At 40.8% G+C, this 20,448-nt stretch overlaps 1 protein-coding gene across 2 annotated transcripts in view; it reads left to right on the forward strand.

Annotated features, from left to right (window-relative positions):
• atad2b (ATPase family AAA domain containing 2B) overlaps positions 1-20,448 on the forward strand; it is a 74,107-nt gene that overhangs the window by 23,456 nt on the left and 30,203 nt on the right. For both annotated transcript variants that reach the window (XM_018743682.2, XM_018743683.2), the window contains exons 20-24: positions 2,019-2,154; positions 4,701-4,897; positions 5,286-5,445; positions 7,321-7,443; positions 10,001-10,129. In XM_018743682.2, the coding sequence (XP_018599198.1) occupies positions 2,019-2,154; positions 4,701-4,897; positions 5,286-5,445; positions 7,321-7,443; positions 10,001-10,129 (745 nt within the window). The remainder of the gene's footprint in view (positions 1-2,018; positions 2,155-4,700; positions 4,898-5,285; positions 5,446-7,320; positions 7,444-10,000; positions 10,130-20,448) is intronic.

Here is a 20,448-nt window from a genome sequence, read left to right on the forward strand (position 1 = left end):
CTGATTGCATGATGTACAGAACTGAGCAGCATTGTTTCCAGGCTGCTCCCCTGCAGTGGGTGGCACAAAGCCAAGCACTGGTTGTTTGTGGGCCAGTAGCTGAATGCAGACTGTGGTATGTTGGCTTAGTGCTGGGGAGGAACTGACAGTGTGTGTCTGCCGCAGGGGAACACTGCTGTTTGGAGGCACGGAGATCAGCAGAGGTCGGTCTGAACTTTCTGCAGCTTGGGCACACAGAGTGACAGCTGTCTCCCCGGCAGTTGAGCTCGACATGCAGGGAGCTACTCTCCTCAGGGCTCTGATGGTTCTCGCACTGCAAGGAAGGACGTAGGCGCAGGCGACAACTGCCAGTCACTCTGATGCTTTTCGGTGCGCTGCATTATTGTGTGAGGGGCTGACTCTCAAGCGTCGTCCCTACAGTGAGCACAATGAGAACCACTTTTTTTTTTTTTTAAATGAGTAGTTGTGGTTATATTCAAAATTCCCCATAAGAGACAGAAGTTTTCGAAAACGGAATGTAGCGTTTTAAAAAAAATATTAAACGTGCTTCTATTTCTAAGTGTTTTTCTCAAAACGGCTTTAGATAAATTGTTTGAACTGGTCTTTCTGTTTTTAGTTTCAGGGAAATGCGTACTAGTTTATACCCTTGTGTCTGTGTTTGACTTTCAATTTACTTAAGGGCTTATTTGGCTCTGTCTTGGAGCTCTCATTTTCGTGGTGTAGTGATGCGCAGCCAATGACGAGGCTCCCGATTCGAGCCCTTTGTCAGGTCGAAGTAAGATAATTACCAGGTGTTTGTTTGTGGGTAGAGCAATTTCTGAGGACTGGGAACGGGCTGATTTTGCCAGTGTGGATGACTCTCATCTGCGAAGAAAGAGGCCTTTATAACAGGTCAATGAGGATTTGTCTTCTGAATAATTAACTGTAGGTATGTTCCTGCCTGGTCAGATTGGTTGCATTATGCATGCTAGACTGACCTCTGTGCTATGAACTCATGCTCTAACCAACCAAATCTTTGTCAGAGGCTGAAACTGCAGCCTGTTGTCTCATATTCTAGCTTGCAAGGCTTTGGTTGAGAGCCCGACGCCCAAACCACCGCTCTGTCAAAGCTGGATTTTTGACTTCACTTTTCTGGCAGGATAATCAATACTCAGCTCAGGTGGAAGAGTTTCCTGTGTCCATATTACTGCCCCCGTTTTCGCTCCTTTGTTAGAACACAAGTGTAAATCATGTCAGCGCAATTTTCCCAAAGAGGCTGATAAGACTGCTACTATTTATTTGTGGTCTAAACTTTTGTTTATATTCAGGAGTCAATCATTCAGACCTTGGGCACTGGGTGGATTGATTCTTTTGTCTGATGGCTTCCTGGAGTTGTAGCAAGAGGGAAAAACAAGTTTGAGTGATCTGAGAGAACCTGACAAGAGTCTGTAGGTCATACAAGTTTATTTAGAAGTTTTAGCATCTTCAGAGTGGAAAGCAATGCCAGGTGGGAGTGAATATCCAAGGTAGCAGAGAGGATGCCAATCACCTGAGTGGACAGGCGGGAAATACCACTGCAGGTTGAATTCGCTCGGCTAAAACATCACGCAGTCAGACAAGGCTGATGGACACAAAGCTCCTGAAAGGCGGTGATTGATCTAGGTCCTCTATGGCCAACTTCAAATGTTTTCCTCGTGTCAAAGTTTAAAGCCTACATACAAAGGTTTAATTTTCAGCTGTCGTGTCGAGCGTACCATCAGTGCTATATTTGTTGAAATTCCTAATTTCGGTAAGATGTCCATTTTCCATGGACATGTGTTAAATCTAGATTTTTTTGCGGGGGGGTTTCATGTGACACACTGCAATAGGTCCACTTTAAACTATGCTTTTCACTTGGATTCTTGTGATACTGTCAGTACTGCAGTTCACAGTGCAATATTCCTAGTCAATAGAGAACAGTAGTTGGGGCTCATTTGGAATGTGGCTAATCAATACTTGAAGGGTTTAGCTCCTCATTGAGACTGTATGTTTTCACCTAGGTCAAGTGCATCTTCAGGACCAGGTATGGGGAGGTGGTCAATCTGAAAAGGCCAAGCAAGGAGGACAGGAGGAAGTTCTTCAGGGACTTAATCCTGGTCCAGGCAGCACGAGCACCTGCCCGCAGGAAAAAAACAAGTAAGCCAGAGAGTGCTGTATGGGACTGCGTGCATGTGTGTGTTGGGGTGGGGTTACGTCATATGCTATGCAAACACACAAAGGTATCACATTGCAGGGACCACACATCTGGACTGTTTTAATTGAAAAAGCGAGTTCATTACAAGTGATGTGCACGTCCCCGCTGATTGCGTTCTCTGAACCTTTCTGTCAGAGAAGTGTTTTAGAACCTGTCTCTAATGTGCACTCATATCCTGATTTACAGTGAAAGTAGAAATTAAAAGCACGTGTCACTTTTTATGCACTTGAGGGGTGAACGTGAGCTGATGCAGCGAAGCCACCTTTGATTCCATTTCCCCCAGCGCATCTGAGAGCAGTTTCCATTTCCTACTGCACGTCAGGGTTCTCTGTCGTGGACCCTTGTATCTCCTTCCCCTTCATCGCCATCCACTGCATACTTATTCTCTCGGAAGACGAGCTTCTCCAGTCGCCTCTGTCAGCGGGAATAATTTAAGTGTGCCATCTTAAGTATCTCCCTTTGTGCAAATTGAATTTGCTGCCTGAGCAGCTGATATTTAAAGGGTTTTACAAAAAAACTCCTCGAGTCGTGTCCCCCTTGCGGCTGAGCGTGACGTCTGTACAGAGGGACAGGGACTGGCAGCAATGGTGGCAGCTCCAGTCAAGTGTGCGCCCGCTAGAGAGCTGTGATCGGGGACAGAGCTGCAGCCCACAAGGCTTCTACACCCAGCTGGGGCCCCTGTCAGTCTGAGAACTTGGCAAGCTCAGAAATAAGCAAATTTATAACACTAGATGTCTGACCAAAGCGTGGAAGCAGAATGTTATTAGCACCGAATAATTAAACGGCTCTTCCCTTTCACACCATTTCCTCGTGCTTGGAACTCCTGCTCAGCACTCGCTCTCTAATAACAGCTTGCTCCCTGGGCAATGCAGGCTGCATAGCACCATCTCCTCTGGCCTTTTTCTCAACCCCGTTTGACTCTTTTCCTCCTTGCTTAGAAGTGAAAGGGAGAAATGTATTGTCATATTTGGAGAGCTGTTTTTTTGCAACAGTAGGGGCCATCCTATCCTGCAGAACAAGCTTAGGTGTTAAATATCTGTTAAATCCCAATGAAAACTAGCTGTCCATTTCACTATATGGTTGGTTCACAATTCACTGGTGCCCCCCCACGAAAAGTGCAAACATGTGCTTAAGTATTTTCAGCGAAGATCCAGGTGCAGTGAATAGTTTTTTCCCCTTGTTCCTGCAGTACAAAAATATAAGGGCTACATAAACCTTTTATTCATGAGTTGTACATTATTTTGAGAAAAGCCCCTGCAAAGTGATTAAATATTTACATCTTCTAAAACTCTTCTCATCAAGGTGATACCACGTGTGTTCAGAATGCAATACAAAGACGATGGATAATACAGTACAAAGATACAGCGTAGTGGCAGTTACAGCTAGCTTTTATGGGATAAGGCAGTAGAAGAAATCTTTATGAGCACTGTATGTGCACCATGTGCTTATTTTCAAATTAATACCCAATATAAATTTCATAAATGGTATCTAGAAGAACACTGATCCAGACTGGAGAGAATAAAATCTCACGTGACCTGTTTTCACCCTTCTGATGGTTCATCTTCCTGAGCGAATGTCTAATGACATGTCAAAGGAAGTCCTTGGAGAACTTCTTTCCACATTCTGTTTTGCTGCTTGAGCTTGCAAAGGTTGTTTATTATATGGCCTTTTGCATATCATGCAGGGGGAAACATCTGCTTCACGGCATTGATATTAGGATTGTTCCTCTGCCACTCCTTGCCTCCTGTGGAGGCCTCAAATGGCTCCCTGTTCTGCAGGATGCGCTTAAGGAGCAAATAATTGTTGTCAGACTGTTTCGCAAACACCTTTGGCTTCATCACCCTCAAGTTCAAGCCTTGAAGGCTTACTGATGGAGAGCTCAAGTAATTGTGAACCACTAAATTAGGTTTGCGTCTGCCCATGCACAATATGCTTACCAAAACTCTGAGGATGAGGTCGATTTGCCATTGATCGTGTTTGGGGGTTTTCGCACCGGACCCGACAGTGGAGGGCTTTCAAATGTAAATGTGGTGTGAATCCTTACTGAAGCGTGGCGGGGGGTCCTGGCTTCTTCTCTTCAGGGGGTGCATGTGATTAAAACGGCAGACTTACTACTATCAAAAAAGATTTTCCAGGGATCTGCAGAACTGGCTTATATTCCAAGAAATAAATGCATTACTTACAATCACATTCATAATTATAGCGGCACTTTCACCAGTGATGTTTACAGTAATGACCGAGGATCCCTTTTACTGTATGTTGTGGTTCAGGGTTATAGTTGAGGTCTAGCCATGTGGCAGTGACTGTAGCATTTTTTGCATTTGGGGTAGATGTGAACCTGTATGCTATCTTCTATCGGGAAAATGTACATCCTACTGTGTGCCTTTGTGTGCATATGCACCCGTGTAGAGACATGGCGACTAATTTGTTAAACGTGCACACGCAACTTAAAACATGTGAGACCACCTCCTCCCCATGGATCCTGCAGCCCAGCAGGCCCTTGAGGTGCTACTTCCGGCTGAAGACCCGGGCCCACGCCAGCTCTCCCCGGAGGAGCAGCGGCGTTTGGATGAGCAAGAGGAGAACACACTGCGGGAGCTGCGGCTCTTTCTCAGGGATGTCACCCGCCGGCTGGCCACAGATAAGCGCTTCAGCATCTTCAGCAAGCCGGTGGACGTTGAGGAGGTGAGCCATCCTCTTCTATAACCTCTGACTGCTAAGTGCAATGATCTGACCTACTCTACTGCAGTTTTCCCTTTATTTCTTTGTGTGCTTTTTTTAAAAAAAAAAAAAAAAAAGTGAGGTTCAGTATGTGGAATTTTTTTTTTCTTAAACCATTACAAGTTGCACTTAATCTAATTTCATGATATGATTTTTGGTTTGGGTGATTAACGTGGGTGCTATCCTGTCCAGGGTGTGCCTTGCCCAGTTTAGCACACTGTTTCCAGGATAAATTCTGGACAACTACTGCCCTGCACTTGGCAAGTGGCTATAGATGATGAATGGAAGGAATGATTAATATGTGGTGATTTTGGGTGTGATGTAAAGTTATACATTTTTCTTTCTTCTCAAGGTGTCAGATTATCTTGAGGTCATCAGGCAGCCCATGGATCTGTCAACAATAATGACCAAAATCGACACCCACAAGTATCTTACTGCGAAGGACTTTCTTGCAGACATTGACCTCATTTGCAGCAATGCCCTTGAGTACAATCCTGATAAAGATCCTGGAGGTAAATATTTTTTCTTTCAAAGGGTAAACTGCACAGCAGTATGTTCATAAATAACTGTTTTGAGCATAGTAACTTTGAACAAGATAGAACACACAAGTGTGAAATTAATTTGGCTGTATTTTTCAGTAGAAATGCCCACATTGTGGTGTTAAATTGTGGGAAGTTGCCACATTTTTTCTTCTCCATAACAAAAGTCTCATTCCTATTTTATTTACAGTTTTGGTCAGCAACGTGACTCCAACATGTCCCAAGAAAACATTGTGAAATCGTACACTAAGGCTACTTTAGCTTTGATCTAAAGCAATATTAAAATGTGTAGCCTTTGAATATAGCTTCTATCTTTGATCTTATAAAATTTGGCAAATGAGGCAGGAAGTGGAATCAGGCTGAGTGCAAGTCTGAGCAAACATTGACAATGCGCAAGAACCCCCCCCTTAAGTGCCAGGCATCTCGGGTGAAGCAATTACATAAAAAGCAACTTGTGACAGAAACCACACAATTTTAAATAAATAAATAAATAAATAAAAATTCTACAAGTCAGGGCACAGATGAGGCTGGCTATGGAAATGTTAAACCTACATTTCCTTTCTGATGTTTCCTGGCACAACTTCAGGTCCTGTTGTGTTTTTTTCTTTTTTTCTTTTTTTCCTCCCCTCTCTCTGTTCCTTTAAGTGAGAAACACTAAATGGATTTTTCTACAGCTTTGATAGTTTATTATGTAGTGGGTTTTTTTTTTTTTTAAAAGTAGTTGCGAAATCAGTGTAGTGTACTGCTCGCTGTTGTACTCTTGAGAAAGGTATTTATTAGTTCCCCGGTAACGTGCATGACTGTTACAAATTAGTACAACTATAAATTGGTTATGATGTAATGACCCTAAAATATATATCAGGTGCACTTGTCTCAGTTTCTTTTACCGCAGTTTTACATTTATTCATTTAGCTGACGCTTCTCCAGAAGGACATTGTATTAATCTACCTACAATTACTTACCATTTTTGTACAGCTGGGTAATTTTACTGGAGCAATTTAGGGTAAGTACCTTCACCTTGCTCAAGGGTACTACAGTTGGAGGTGAGATTTGAACCTTATGGTTTTAAGTATTTTTGTCTGTCATTGACAGTTCAATCCTGCCATTAATTTGTCATTAATTTTGACAAATGTGTTGTGATCTATGGTTAGATAACTAGTGAATACAGCCTTTATTAGCTGGTTAAATTATATTGTGGAATATTTTTGCCTCTTTTTTTTTTTATAAATCTATCTGAAGATATTTTCTTGAAGGTTCATCAATATCAGTAAATGGTGGCTTGTATTTCCATGTTTTTTTAATCTTGAAATTGGCCATAGGTGGATCAGTTTTGTTTAAGAATACTTTCTCATAGCCAATGGAAAAGTAAATGACTTCTTAACATAATCACACTGCCTTTCATCCCCTCAGCCCTCTTTAATACATTGATTTGCTTTATGCACTAATTAGGAAACAAAACTTTTAACAATTAAACATGACTCACTGCTGTTTTGCTCAACACAGCTGTTGAATACAGTGGTGGCAGGCAGCTGTTTAGGGGCATTGTTTCTTCCTTTCAGAGGAAGGAAGGGGCTTTAAAATGAATTTAGTGCTGATGAGATTTTTTTTCCCTTTGGTCCTTTCCCTGTAATTACTAATAACACTTGGCCATGTCTTAAAATCATGGAACACAGCCATAAATTTCAGCTAGGAAAACTGGGGGGGGGGGGAACAAAAAAGTGTCTGGTCCCTGAAAAGAGTTTAAATACTAAGCAATATAGATGGAATTACGACTGATCGACTTTTTTTTTTTTTTTTTTTTTTTTTTTATTTAAGCATTGAAGTAGACAATTTCTTTGGTCCCTTCAGATAAAATCATCCGCCATCGAGCATGCAGTCTCAAGGACACGGCACATGCCAGGTTTGCATCAGAGCTCGATCCAGAGTTCAACCGTATGTGCGAAGAGATCAAGGAATCTAGGAGAAAGAGAGGTGAGGAGGATTTTCACAATTATACTAATTTTTTTAGCCTAATAATGCTTTTTGTTAAAGTTTTTCTTCTTGTTTTCTTGTCATCTTGCAATCAGGCTGGTGTGCTGTACCTGCTTGCGTTTCGTTACTGTGAACATATGCCCCAAATGAGAGGATTTTTTTTTTTTTTTTTTGCAAGACCTCAGGGGAGCTAACTTTTTACAAAACCCATCCAGACATAAAAAACACAGTGAATATGAAACACTTAATTTGGAAGCTGAGCAGTACTTGTTTTACCCATTTAGAGGCAGAGGACTTTGTCTTGCATAAGAAATATCCGAGTTGAATCACTGCAAATAATCACTTTGGTCTCTAAAAATCAAGCATTTTACACGTTCTTGTAAAGGGGGGAGGGTCAGCACATCATTTCACGCCTCTGAAGTTCAGTATCATATTCTGCTGTTGGCAGATCTCCCTCTGACTTTGATTCAGCAGGGGACAGTTGGCCTGCTCTCTAGTGATTCATGCCTCCGCCAGCCTACCTTTTTCTCACGCCTCAATTCATGCAGTGCTGATATGGAAGAGGGCTGCATCTCCAGCGGCTGGCAACCAGTGAACCCCTAGGCAACTGAACAGCCCCAAGCTGCAGGTGTGCAGGAGTTTCCCAGATAGCTTCCTCCCAAGCTCGGACCCCAGAGCCAGCTGTGTTCCGCTGCTGCTAGTCTCCCAGTCAACACTGGCAGTGGAAATGGCACTGTGGATGCGTGCGGCGGGAGCTTCAGCTCGGAAGCTGGACTTTAGTGTCTGAGCAGCTAGGGAGTCCCTCTCCATGTCCTGATTTGTTTAGCATTTTGTGTAAGAAGTACACAGCAAGGCATACATTTGACTGCTGTAAAGAGTTTATCGTTTTATGTCGCTCTGTAGAAAAGTTTAATCTGCTCGTAACCTAACAGTGGTAGGAGTAAGCTTGCTTGGGTATTTTAAGACTAAAACTATTTTAGGCTTTTTTTCCCAGTTCCCAAATGATGGTTGGTTTTCATATTTGATTTTGTATTTATTGAAGCAGAGATTGAAATGTAATCTGTGTATGTATAGTCATCCTGAAATTGAGGTGCTCTTACATAGTCAGCTTGTTTCCCTAATTTTTTTTAAAATGTGTTTCTCTGTATGCACTAAGCCACACTGTACACTGCAGACACTGAATCATGGGATAAGCCAGTAGAAAAGATTTGTTGTTGCTTCCCCTGGTGCTGTGGTGGTTCTAGACCTCAGCAGTGACACAGCAATGAGAAGCCTGCCGATGAGTGCGATGACTTGTGACCCCTGAACATCTCATGTCTGTCGTTTAAAGTGGCTCCCCCTGAATATGCATTACTGCATCCTCATTTATGTCATGATTCTTTCCAGTGGCATAAGAGTGGTTTTAACTGAATTTGTTTATTCATTTATTCAAACCCATTAATGCACAGTAACACAGGCACCGACTGTAACCATTGAAGCGTATTTCTTTTTGGTCACTTTTTTTTTCATTTTAAGTTTCCCTGTGGATGAGATTTTCTTGGATGAGTTGAAATGGCTAACAGTTGACTGCTAATCTACGTCAAGTTAGCGTTGACTGATTAGGGTAACGCTGTGACAGAATACAACATCCTTATCAATCCAATAAAGAAGAGTTTGGATTGCACCCAATTTCTATACAAATAATTGCTTGATGGTGTTCTACAGCATTCTGTGAAATACTGAAGCTCAGTGACACTGGGCTCAGTTTGTAATACATGTGCATGTTTCCAGTCTTAATGAGATTTTCAGAATGTATTACCAAAAACACACAAATATTTCTGTATTGATTCAAAACAAGTGTCAGCGCCCCCCCCCCCCCAGTAAGCATGTTGAGTAATATCCATTTGTATTTGACTTCTGTGAGAAAGTTTTGACTTGCTGGAATAAGATGATACCGGGCAACATGTTCTGTTTGTTTTACATTTATTCCTCCTCTCCAAAGCGACGCATGTCTCAGAACAAACCAGAGAATATATATCAAGAGAAGGAGCTATCTGGATGCAGACACATGATTCCTGTGTACAGTCAATTTGTCACATTCTACTCTCTAAACCAGTATGCATTACACAAGTAGCTGCATATAGAGTTTTTAAAAGTGATTAACAGATAATATGGTACATCTTTATCGAGCACATAGGAAATCAAGGGAGAATTGAGTCTGAAGCATGTGTTTTAAGACTCTTCTTGTTGAGAGACATTCCGCAATTCTGAGTGAGGGAAAGAGATTACTGCACCATATCGGAGCGTGAACTAAAAACCTTTGGGCCTTTGCTTTTGGACCGCTCTTGCACAGAACCTTCAAGTCGGCAGAGGTGGAGGAGAAGAGCAGTCTGGTTGGGGTGACGTGAACAATTAGGTCTTGTAGTACTGGGGAGTAGATTCTTCCATGGTCTTGTAAGTTGTAACCAGAGTCTTGCTGGAGGTAGCTATAGTTTTTTGGGGATTTGCACATTTTAAGGTGTGTCTCAGTTTTGTGCTTTCTCACACATTAGTTGAACTTCTTATCTGTTGTGTGCAGGCTTCCAGAGCGTGCCAGAGCTGCCAAATCCTCCACAGCCCCCAGCAGCCAAGAAGGCCGGAGAGGAGGAGGCTGCTGGGAGCACCACTCAGGGGGATGGAGTGGACAGCCCACCGGCCAAGTGCAGTAGTGAGTAGCCTGATGTCATGACCTTATTCTCCACGTCAAAGCTTGCAGCTAGCTCCTTAGATCCCTGAGCAGGAAGAAAGGGTAAGATCAGCCCCTTGACATTTGGGGTTGTGGTTCGGGGAAAGGAGCCCTCCACGAAGTTCGTTCAGATGTAGTGAGGTTTCTTCAGCTTCCCCTGGAGTGGAGATCCTGCAGAGGGCTGCAGCAGTACACAAATTTCCCATGATGATTATTTTTTTTTAATTTTTTTTTTTTTTTTCCCCTTCCCTCTTCCTCCTCCTGAAAAGAATTTCTTGCCACAGTGCAATTAAGGGGCCTACCCTGGGCTGAAGAGCAGATGGAGAGGGAGCAATGTAGAGGTGGGGATGGAGAGGAGGTGGTGTTTGGAAAGCGTTTCTAAAAGAGATGCTGCCATTGCATGATCGGAGTGATGAGGTGTGCTTCCGACACGGTCGTGGACATTAGTTTTCCCCATCTCTTTTACACAGGGCTGTAACACACGGCCCAAATGTGTCCGTAGCTAATGATGTGTTTTTCTGTCCAAAAGAGGCAGATGTACCTTGATCATTACTGCTTTCTCAGCTGGTTGTGCATTAAAGCAGCGTGGAGGGGATCTAACCCTGTTCAGATAGTGCTTTTCATCTGTGAACTTGGTGTTTATGGGTAATGATTACAATAATTTTGGATTTGATTTCGTAACCTGCTCAGCAAAAGCAAAGATTTTGCACTCGTTCGAGGTAGTTTCCCCAAAACATAGAGTATCCCGTTTATCTTAACACCGTACAACAGAAAATTTTGCAGCACCATAAAAATATATGATTTATGAAGTCAGATTGTTGCAAAAGTGATAGCCATTTTTGAGTTGAAGTGGTCCTTCTCTTTGTGGGTCTTGTTAGAACGACTGCAGTTGACTGAACTGTGTTTTTGTAAATGATTACTGTTTTTATTTCATTTTGAAGTTTTTATTGCATTTTACATGTTAAGTATCCCAATTTAGCTTAATATCAAGCTAAGTGCATCGCTTGCTAGTCATGGACATAGACATTTAACCCACTGTATATATAGTTTACAAATATCCTTTTATGTTCCTCAAATAGTCCTTTACGTAATTCTCGCTACTGTACAGTTCAGTTAAGCCACTGCTACCTGACAAGTAACCTGCTTAAGCAGCAGGTGGCCTACTTGTTTGAGCTCTCACCTGGCAATCTGAAAGCCCCTGGTACTCTAGGACTTCTAGTACTCTAGAACCAGGTTCTTACCCTTAATTGTACCAGTACAGATTATGATGCTGTATAAATGAGTAAATTATTTTAAGTACCCTAGTGCACAAGCATTGTTAGTTGCTTCAGTATTAAGCATTATATAAATAAAATTAGAAAATATCAAGAATGACATGGAAGCTAACTTGTCAATAAATGTGGGATGTCATTCTCACCAGTCAAGGTAGATGGGTTTTCTTTTTTGTGGCTGCTTTAAGTATGTGAATTTAATTGTAAATCCTGTGGTCAGTTAGATTTTTCAAAATTCTTGGCACATATATTTGTTGTTCACATGTCATGCTTGTCATTCATTATTAGCTTGGGCCTTGGCTTTTCAGGAATGAAGTGCAGAAGGTTTGGTATTGCTGAAATGGAAAAAGTGGTATTGTGTAGGTACATGTAATTATCAAGGAATTAAAATTTGCATTTAGTCAACAGTTTTCCAGTTCAGGTGTTCACCATGTGTATGTTGAACAAATTTTTAGTAGCCCAGAAGATTAAATGTTTTCAAAAAAAAATTTTTTTTTTTTTTTTGCATTAAGAAAGGCTGCTGTCAGGTACAAGACTAAAGCAGCTTGTCAGTTGTTAGTCTGTCATTACTAGGAGCATGTTAGGCCTCACTTTCTATGGTCTTATTCACATTATTAGTTGCCTTTATAAATCTATGTAGATATTGCTGTGTAACAGAGCACCAAAATGAGCAGTGTTTGTTTTAAAAAAAAAAAAAAAAACCTTTCCTCCAGCAACCTAGTTGCTGCAATATTTTCTACAGCAGTATTCACATGCATAATTGCATTGGCTAAATAAATACTGTAAATAGTCAGACCAGTGACTTTTAAAAACATCTGGTGTCATGGAAGCGTGCCATTTGTCCCTGCTGCCAATGCCTTGCTAGGGCTCAGCTCAGCTGGCACACGGGGTTATTTTTATATATTGTCAGCATGGCTCGGGCAACTTATGCTTCTGAATGAATACATCAAACTTGAAATGTCATAAATATCACAAATTTGTGCAGAGTTTAATGCAGGTGAAGGAAGTGTGGTTTTGAAAATGTGCCATCTACGGAAAAGTGAAGTACTTTTACCTGGAACCCCATTCGTTTAGATAATCTGCAATGCAGTGTACTGCCACAAGATGGTGAAGTGTTCATGAGACATGCATGCTGTGGGGGTGAAGGGTGATGGTTTTAAAAAGGCACTTGAGGTATATTGCACTTTGACATGAGGAATGGTGAAAGGGGTTGCATTCAGACTTGTTTTCTCTGTACGTACATAAATTAGTGCTGCTTGGCAGCCCAAGACTAAGCAGAAGAAGGTCTACAAACAGAATTAAAAATATACGATGCTTGTCTTTAGTCAGCTAGATGGTGTTCGCTATCGAATGCTGTCATTTTCAGCAGACTGCGTTAAAACTTGTATTTGTGGTTACAACACTTACCCGCTGTGTTGTCTTTCACACTTTATCCAGAAGCACTTGCATCACACTTAAATGATTTACTCAGACTTTTTTGGCCTAGAGCTTGTGATCACATTGTTTGGTGTGCTTTCATTGCTGCATATGCATCCCCACCGGGTTTTTTTTTTTTTTTTTTTTCCTCCTTTCTTTTGAGTCATGTCTTTAAGTATTGACATTAGTGTGGGAAAAATTTAATTCTTGGAACTTTCTGAATAATTTTTAATTCACCAAATATTAAAAGGCTGTTTTGAATATTAGGAACATATAAGCGACCAGTATCTTTCAGCTGTTTTCTGGCTGCTTTATTGTCCATTGCAAAGGCAGTAGGTTGCTAATGATATTGACTGACCAAGGTCAGTGCCATTCGTCTAAATGATTCAGAATTAGCCACATGATTTGTGTGATAACAAGTGTTTCTGTCCAAGTGGTACACTAAGTGATGATCATTACATAAAATTAGGTGGAAGTGCTGGCAAGCTTCTCACCACCACTATGTGTAATTCATCCTCGATTCATAAACGGCAAGAGAGCAAAGTGCTTCAGAGGAAGAAGAGATGTTATTAAATCCTTTCGTAAATAAATATAGGCAGGACCCTTATTAGATGGCAGTGTGGTGCACTTAAATCTTATTTTCCTTTGCCTTTACCATTCATTTCATCAACAGTACCTTTGTTTTGGCAGAATATTCAGAGTTACCTTGGTTTTATGCATGGGAAAAATACTACTGTAGAGAAATTTGTTGCTTAGCTACCACAAAATTGATTTAATATTTGCAATTCATACAGTGTGACATGTTATTGGAGCCAATTCAGTACTGGCTCAAAAGAACTACTAGAGGGTCCTTCCTTGAATTGAGCTGGGAACTGGCAAGTTATAGGTCTATGTTGATAACAGGTGTTTAAGCAGTTGCTCTCACTAAAATTCCCAGAATGTCTGAAATCACAATCCATGTTTGAAATGCTATAATAAAGGGTTAAACAAATGAAAACACACTTTAGTCAGTGTTCTTTTCAGCTAAGCACTGCTTGCCAGACTCTTAGTTGCCGCTGAAAACCGAGATCACGAGACTGTCATAAAAACATTTGAATTTAGCACCTACCTCAACGTGAAAACAAAGTCGATCAGCTTCTTCAGCGTAAATGATTGAACTTTCATGTATGTTTAGAGCCAGAGTGTTTTTGCTTTTGCTGCAGTGGGTTCTCTCCTGCTTTGTCAGCAGGTCTGCTGAAGACACTGAAGCTGTGATTTCATACCACAGGTCAGCACATTGTTCTGATACCCCATGCATGGCAAACAAGGCAAGAAATTTTACCATATTTGGAAAACTCAAATTCCTGAAGCAAATGTTTTTTTTCAGTAATGTGTTTTTTTTTTTTTTTTTTTCCCCCCCCCTTCCTCTCTTCTCCAAGTTCACAAGCTGTGGGTTTGATCCTTGCTCCATTTTGGGGTGTGCATATTCTTCTAGTGTTTATGTGGGTTTCCTCCACAGTTTTAAGACATGTTTCAACTGAATTGGAGACTCAGTTGCCCAGGAAGAGTGTGTGTGTGTGTGTGTGTGTGAGAGAGTGAGACAGAGAATGTACATGCCTTGCACTGGAATAGCATTCCAACAAGGTTGTACTGTGCCCTCTGCTTCTGGTATAGGTTCTGGATCGCTGTTATTCTGCATTGAACAAGTAGTTGTACGTTTATGGATGTTCTGACTATTGCACTGTTATCATAATGGACAACTTATGCGGTAGACAGTGCCTTGAGTCATCCCAAGATGGCTTTAGCTCAGAGCAGTTTATTTCAACAACAATCTGTCACACACGTACATTGACTGAAACTGCTTGTCCCAAGAAGGATCGCAGCGAGCCGGAGCCTAACCTGGCAACACAGGGCGCAAAGCTGAAGGGGGAGGGGACGCACCCAGGTCAGGACGCCAGTCCGCCACAAGGCACCCCAAACAGGACTCAAACCCCAGACCTGCCAGAGAACAGGACCAGCAAAGCTTGCTGTGCCACTGCATCCCCTCACATAATCTATCAGTGATATAAAAATAAAAAAATATAATATGCCACTATTCAGCTTGTTTGTTTCACAAATGACTAGAGAGCGACGGTATTGTTGTCACAGATGTCTTTCTGAACATTGCTGCACATATTCTGAGATGAATTTGAATCGAGCATGTGGCCAGATTTTTTTTTTTTTTTTTCCCCCCCCCTCTCCATTTAGCAAACTGAGATATGGATAGTAAAGTACAAGTACAGGTGTTGTGATGTTAATGTATTACATCACTTATTAACATCACTTGATTGATTGTAGTAGAAAAAATTCCATTTGTACTTTTGGTAATTTCAGTCTCTTGAAGGACTTTCATCACCCATTGTCACATTTTCTTGTGCATAGTGTGTTTCTCAGAATGCGTTAGCCCACTCTGAGAGCTTTTGGAGGATTTTTTTTTTTTTTTGTGGAAGCCTTTGTACTCTGGGACACAAAGTAGTGAAATGTGAATCACACTTGTCAAGCCCCCAAAACTAACATACTACTATAATCCAGCAAGATTTTTCAACAGTTAGAGCACCAGGGTCTTACCATGAGTTATCAGTGTAACTCAGCCAGTTGTGCTGAGCCCGTGTGTGTGTGTGTGTGTGTGTGTGTTCGTTCTTTCTTTCCACTCCTCAGTTCCAATGCTCCACTTTCTGAGGAAGATTTTAACTGCAAATGGGCAATGGATTCATGGACTTTGACACAAAAAACATTTAGAAGCACTATGCAAAACTTTTGATATTGTATGAATCCCCTCAGCATATGATACTCAGGTTATAAATATGTAATCTGTGTAAATCAAATAAAGTGTGTGTGTGTGTGTGTGTGTATGTATATATATATATATATATATATATATATATATATTTTTTTATTTTATTTTTTTTTAGTTAGCTTTTGTAAAGATCTTCCAGATAACAAAATCTTATTCGAGATGGATCGATAAAAGGTAGAAGGCCGTACATATTGGTGTGGGACTGTTTTTGGCTTAGGGAAATCTCATCAGCCCGAATTTCATCCTGCTTTCTATCCGACTGTTATTATATTTAAAAAAAAAAAAAAAAAAAAAAAAAAATTCCCTACCTTCCCAGTTCAGAGTTGTTTTAACTCTGCTGTCCCTATCAGAAAAAGTGAAAACCAGATGGCTGCCCAATAAACATCAAAATAACAATATCAGCTTCAGCATCATGGGCCTGGGTTGTAAATTTGATAAGCATTGTGAGAAAAGAAATTGTGTAGAGGGGTTTTCTAAATGCTGTCTACTTAAAATAAGGGACACCTAATTTCTTCAGTGGGTTTCTGTCCAAGAGCTTGGTCTAACTTGGGGCTGAAATGTGAAATATTATAGAGCTATGTAAGTATCCCAGGTGTTGTGGCATTATTAGAAATTGAACTACAGGATGAGAAAACAACTAGCGAGAGAGATTCTGACAAGTCAGCAACTGAGTTGGGCATTTCCACAAGGAGTTCACGCATGAAACAAGTGGAACTGTTTCTTCCTGGACCCTAATGGGTGAAAAGGTTAATTCCTTCTGGTATTTCTTCAGCTTTTCAGCTGAACTCGGGTTTCTGGGGATATGTTAGATCATATTAGAGCAACCCCAGTCTTTCAACAGGATCTGCTGAGCTGAAAAAGCCAGATTGCTTTCTGGTCACCGTGCCACCTCCAGATTGTGAAGTAAATGGTTAAATAAAGTACTTCAGATGATGTTTATCTAAGATGACTTTCATCAACTGAAAGGGGATGCAGGCAGCAGTCTGCAAAGGCCATGGTTTTGCTTTCCCCTTCACTATGGCCTGGAAGGACATCTAAGTAAAGATATGTATGATTTCCAAAGGTATGTCCCTAGTTGTACATTTAAATTTAATAAGAAGCCTGCTTGTTGCATACAGAGTAACAATAAAATTGTTCTATAGTTTAATAGTCATGGAGGTAAAGTGACTCTTAGCAGCCACCGTCACAGGTTCTGAGGTAAGGGAGGCTATGAAAGTGATTTGCCATTTCCTTTCTTTTCAAGTCTTGGACTGTGGAGGAAACCCATGCGTACATGAAAAGAACATGCAGATTCAGATGGACTGAAACCCAAGACTTCAACTGGAAACCTTTGGGTTACAAGTCCATCACAAAAACATATTTTTTTTTCTTATATTCTCCCAATCTTTCTTAATTCAGTATGATCTGCAGCATTCATCAAATCTGACCCCAGAATTCAGCCATGACTATTAACTGTTCTAACAAACCAACCAACCAATGTCTACAACCACTTATCCTGAGTGAGGTCGCAGCGAGCCGAAGCCTTACCTGGCAACACGGCGCAAAGCCGAAGGGGGAAAGGACAAACCCAGGGCGGAATGTCAGTCAGTTGCCAGGCACCCCAAACAGGGCTCAAACCCCAGACCTGCCACACAGCAGGCACTGGTCAAACCTGCTACTCCACTGTGCTATCAACTGTCTTGTGTGATGATCTAATTTAGAGTTGTACAAGTGAGCAGCCCTATGTAATTCCCTTGATGGTCCTGGAAAGTAATGTGTTCCTTCTGTTTTTTTTTTTTTTTTTTTTTTTTTTTTCCCCCCCTTCCCCCATTGTAATCTGCTGGATGAGATGAAATGTGAATACAAACCTCTAGCTTCTGTGGCAGGAGCTATCTTATGCTTTAACATAAATCACTTATGGTCGGGTTGGCTGCTGGCTGCTCCTCCATAAAATGACTGTAGTGGAGTTACTAGAAAGAATACCTAAAGGTTTTTTGCCTTCTATGCTTATAGAGTCAGGGTAGACAACTGTATTTTGAATGTGATGAAACACGAAGCAAAAAAGTAAGGAACAAAAAAAAAATAGTGCAGCTGTGATTTTTTTTTAATTTTTAAAAAATGCTTAGAATGTTGTGTGCCCAAGTGTGCATTATATGTGGCTTTTGTCTAAACTGAACTATAGTGCAAGCTGTATGTGGTACCACTGCACAGTAAACTGCAGCATGTAAGTAATGTCTGAAGTAAAGTAACGGGTATTTACCAAATCAGTGTCCATATGTGTCTTAAGGAAAGCATGTACTCAGTTGTTGGGTCTTGGTGATATAGACTTCAGTTGTGCCACATTATATGTGGCATAAGCATATACTGAACAGCTTTTACAACAATTTAAATGGTTTAAGATCTGAGTTACAGTTCACAGTGCACCCTTATGTGAATTTATAGTTTTAAAAATGGTGGAAAAGCGGTCACTACAAAATGAAGGTATGTGAGCAGAACGTTCAGAAGCACCTTTCAAAAAAATATTTTATTTACATTTATTCATTTAGCTGATGCTTTTCTCCAAAGTGACTTAGTGTTAAGGTTACAATTATTTGCTCATTTATAAAGCTATTTAATTTTACTGGAGCAATTTAGGGTAAGTACCTTGCTCAAGGGTACTACAGCCGGAGGTGCGGATCGAACCGGTGACCTTTGGAGCCAAAGGCAGTAGCTTTAACTACTATGATACCGGCTGTCCCACAAATTTTATAATTTAAAGAACATTACGTAATATGATTGGAGCATTTCTCCCTGTGAAATTGCCCACTTGTTGGTTTATTTTTGCACCGGAGACCATTAATTAAATGTTCCAATAAAAATCCCAAACAACCTGCCAGCTAGGATGACCTGTTTTACTGTGGTGGGCACCACGCTTAAAAGGGGCTGTTAGCCACATAAACAACTGATGCAGAATGCAGTTGCACCCCAAGTTGTTGTTGCTGATGCATTCATTTATTCCCGAATGTTTAACTTTATTCGAGAAGATGTATTCACACCCAAGCAGCTCCTTTAATCATGCACATTTTACTGAGGGTCTGTGAATCAAGATGGAACGCACAAAGTACTACGTACTTTTTTTCTTTACTCTTTAAACCCAGTATAGTAATTGGGTTACAGATGTCAAGCTGTGAAATGATAGTGAAGTCTGCAGTAAGGAAATATGGAAAGGAAAGCATTAGCAAAATGTTTTTATTCCTGAAACAATTTTCCTTATATGGTGCTTTTGGTACCAACAAGGTTCAACATTTTTGAGGTCCATGGACAGCTGTTTAAATACTGCTATGCGGGTGACTGGGACATTAGTGGGGTAATGCAGAAGGGCATATAATGAAATGGCAGTACAAATTATTTTTAGTTAGGTATTCTTCCAGAAAGCCTTTGAGCTTAGTGTCTCTGTGATAAATGTGTGAAAGGTATTCTCTATGAGACAGCTTTCCTCAGTGTCATGTGGTTTTGTTTTGTACCGCAAATTATCCACATATGGTGTTTGAAAAATGTATGCATACATATATACGTATAAACGTATTTGTGTGTTTAAATGAGAGATTATAGCATCGATATATAGTATATCGTACTGTACTAGTACGATACGAATAGTACCATACTAGTATATAATAGTGTGTCTGACTTTTAGTGGAAGTCCAGGACTATTTTTGCAAATAATTTGTTCAAATAATTTGATGCCTGTGGGTGTGCTTAGGTAATGGGACACAATTTGGCCATCATGTCATACTGCTATAATTGCTTGTTGTATGGGTTGTGACAATGACATTTCCACCCCCTGTTTTTACTCAGCAGTGGGGTACAGCAGATGTGTACTTGGATTGAACTCTTGGTAGATTTTATAAGTGGACGTTCGTGCCCAAAGTAGGCACAGTATGCCACCTGCTGACTTGAAAGTCTGTCTAGACCATTATATCGATGAATTTAAAAAAAAAAATAACTTTTTGCTTGTGACATTCTTTAAATGATAAATTTGTGCTTTTGTGCAAGTTCACTTACAATTTGCACAGTTTCACTTACTTCATTTGAAAACAAATTTTTAAGCCTTTTCAATTAATTGTTTACTCTGAATGGTGGCGCAGTGCATTCAGCCGGTGCCCTTTGTGTGGCAGGTCTGAGGTTCGAGCCCTGCTTGGGGTGCCTTGTGACGGACTGGCGTCCCGTCCAGGGTGTGACCCCTCCCTCTCCGGCCTTGTGCCCTCGGTTGGTTGGTTGGTTGGTTGGTTTACAGGGATATGCATAGAATGAACAAGAATCTTATTTCAGAAAAACAGCTGAACGTAGTGTGTATAGAAATGCTTTACTTTTTGTTCAATTACTTTTGCTCATATAGTTTTTGAGATGAGCCTGGCACTTTACCAGCATATTTGGAATCTTTAGCATGAATCCATCTAAAGCAGAATTTCATTACACTATAAAATATGACAGTGTGGCCAGTAAAATGTGAATGTAAATTCCAGATTTGTGTATTTCTAATATAATTTATTTGTAATGTATGTACTGTATTTGTTGGTGTGTGTGTGTGTGTGTATGTGTGCGTGCGCGCAGCGCTTGGAAATGAGTTTGACTTGATGTTTGGCACTGGAATGTTTTTTCATGCTGAGCAAAGAGAAATCTCTGTTCAGCTCTCCATTGACATGGCTTTGTGTTTTAAATATCTGAGTTGTCCCGCCTTTTTGTTAGAACTCCTAGAGGGGGGCAGCTCACAGGACTAGACTTGCTGTTAGCCTTGCCGAAAACATTTCACAGAGGAGTGGTGGACAATCAATGGAGTCACT

This window comes from Scleropages formosus, chromosome 1 (assembly GCF_900964775.1).
Source record: "Scleropages formosus chromosome 1, fSclFor1.1, whole genome shotgun sequence".
In the NCBI taxonomy this organism is placed as follows: Eukaryota; Metazoa; Chordata; class Actinopteri; order Osteoglossiformes; family Osteoglossidae; genus Scleropages; species Scleropages formosus.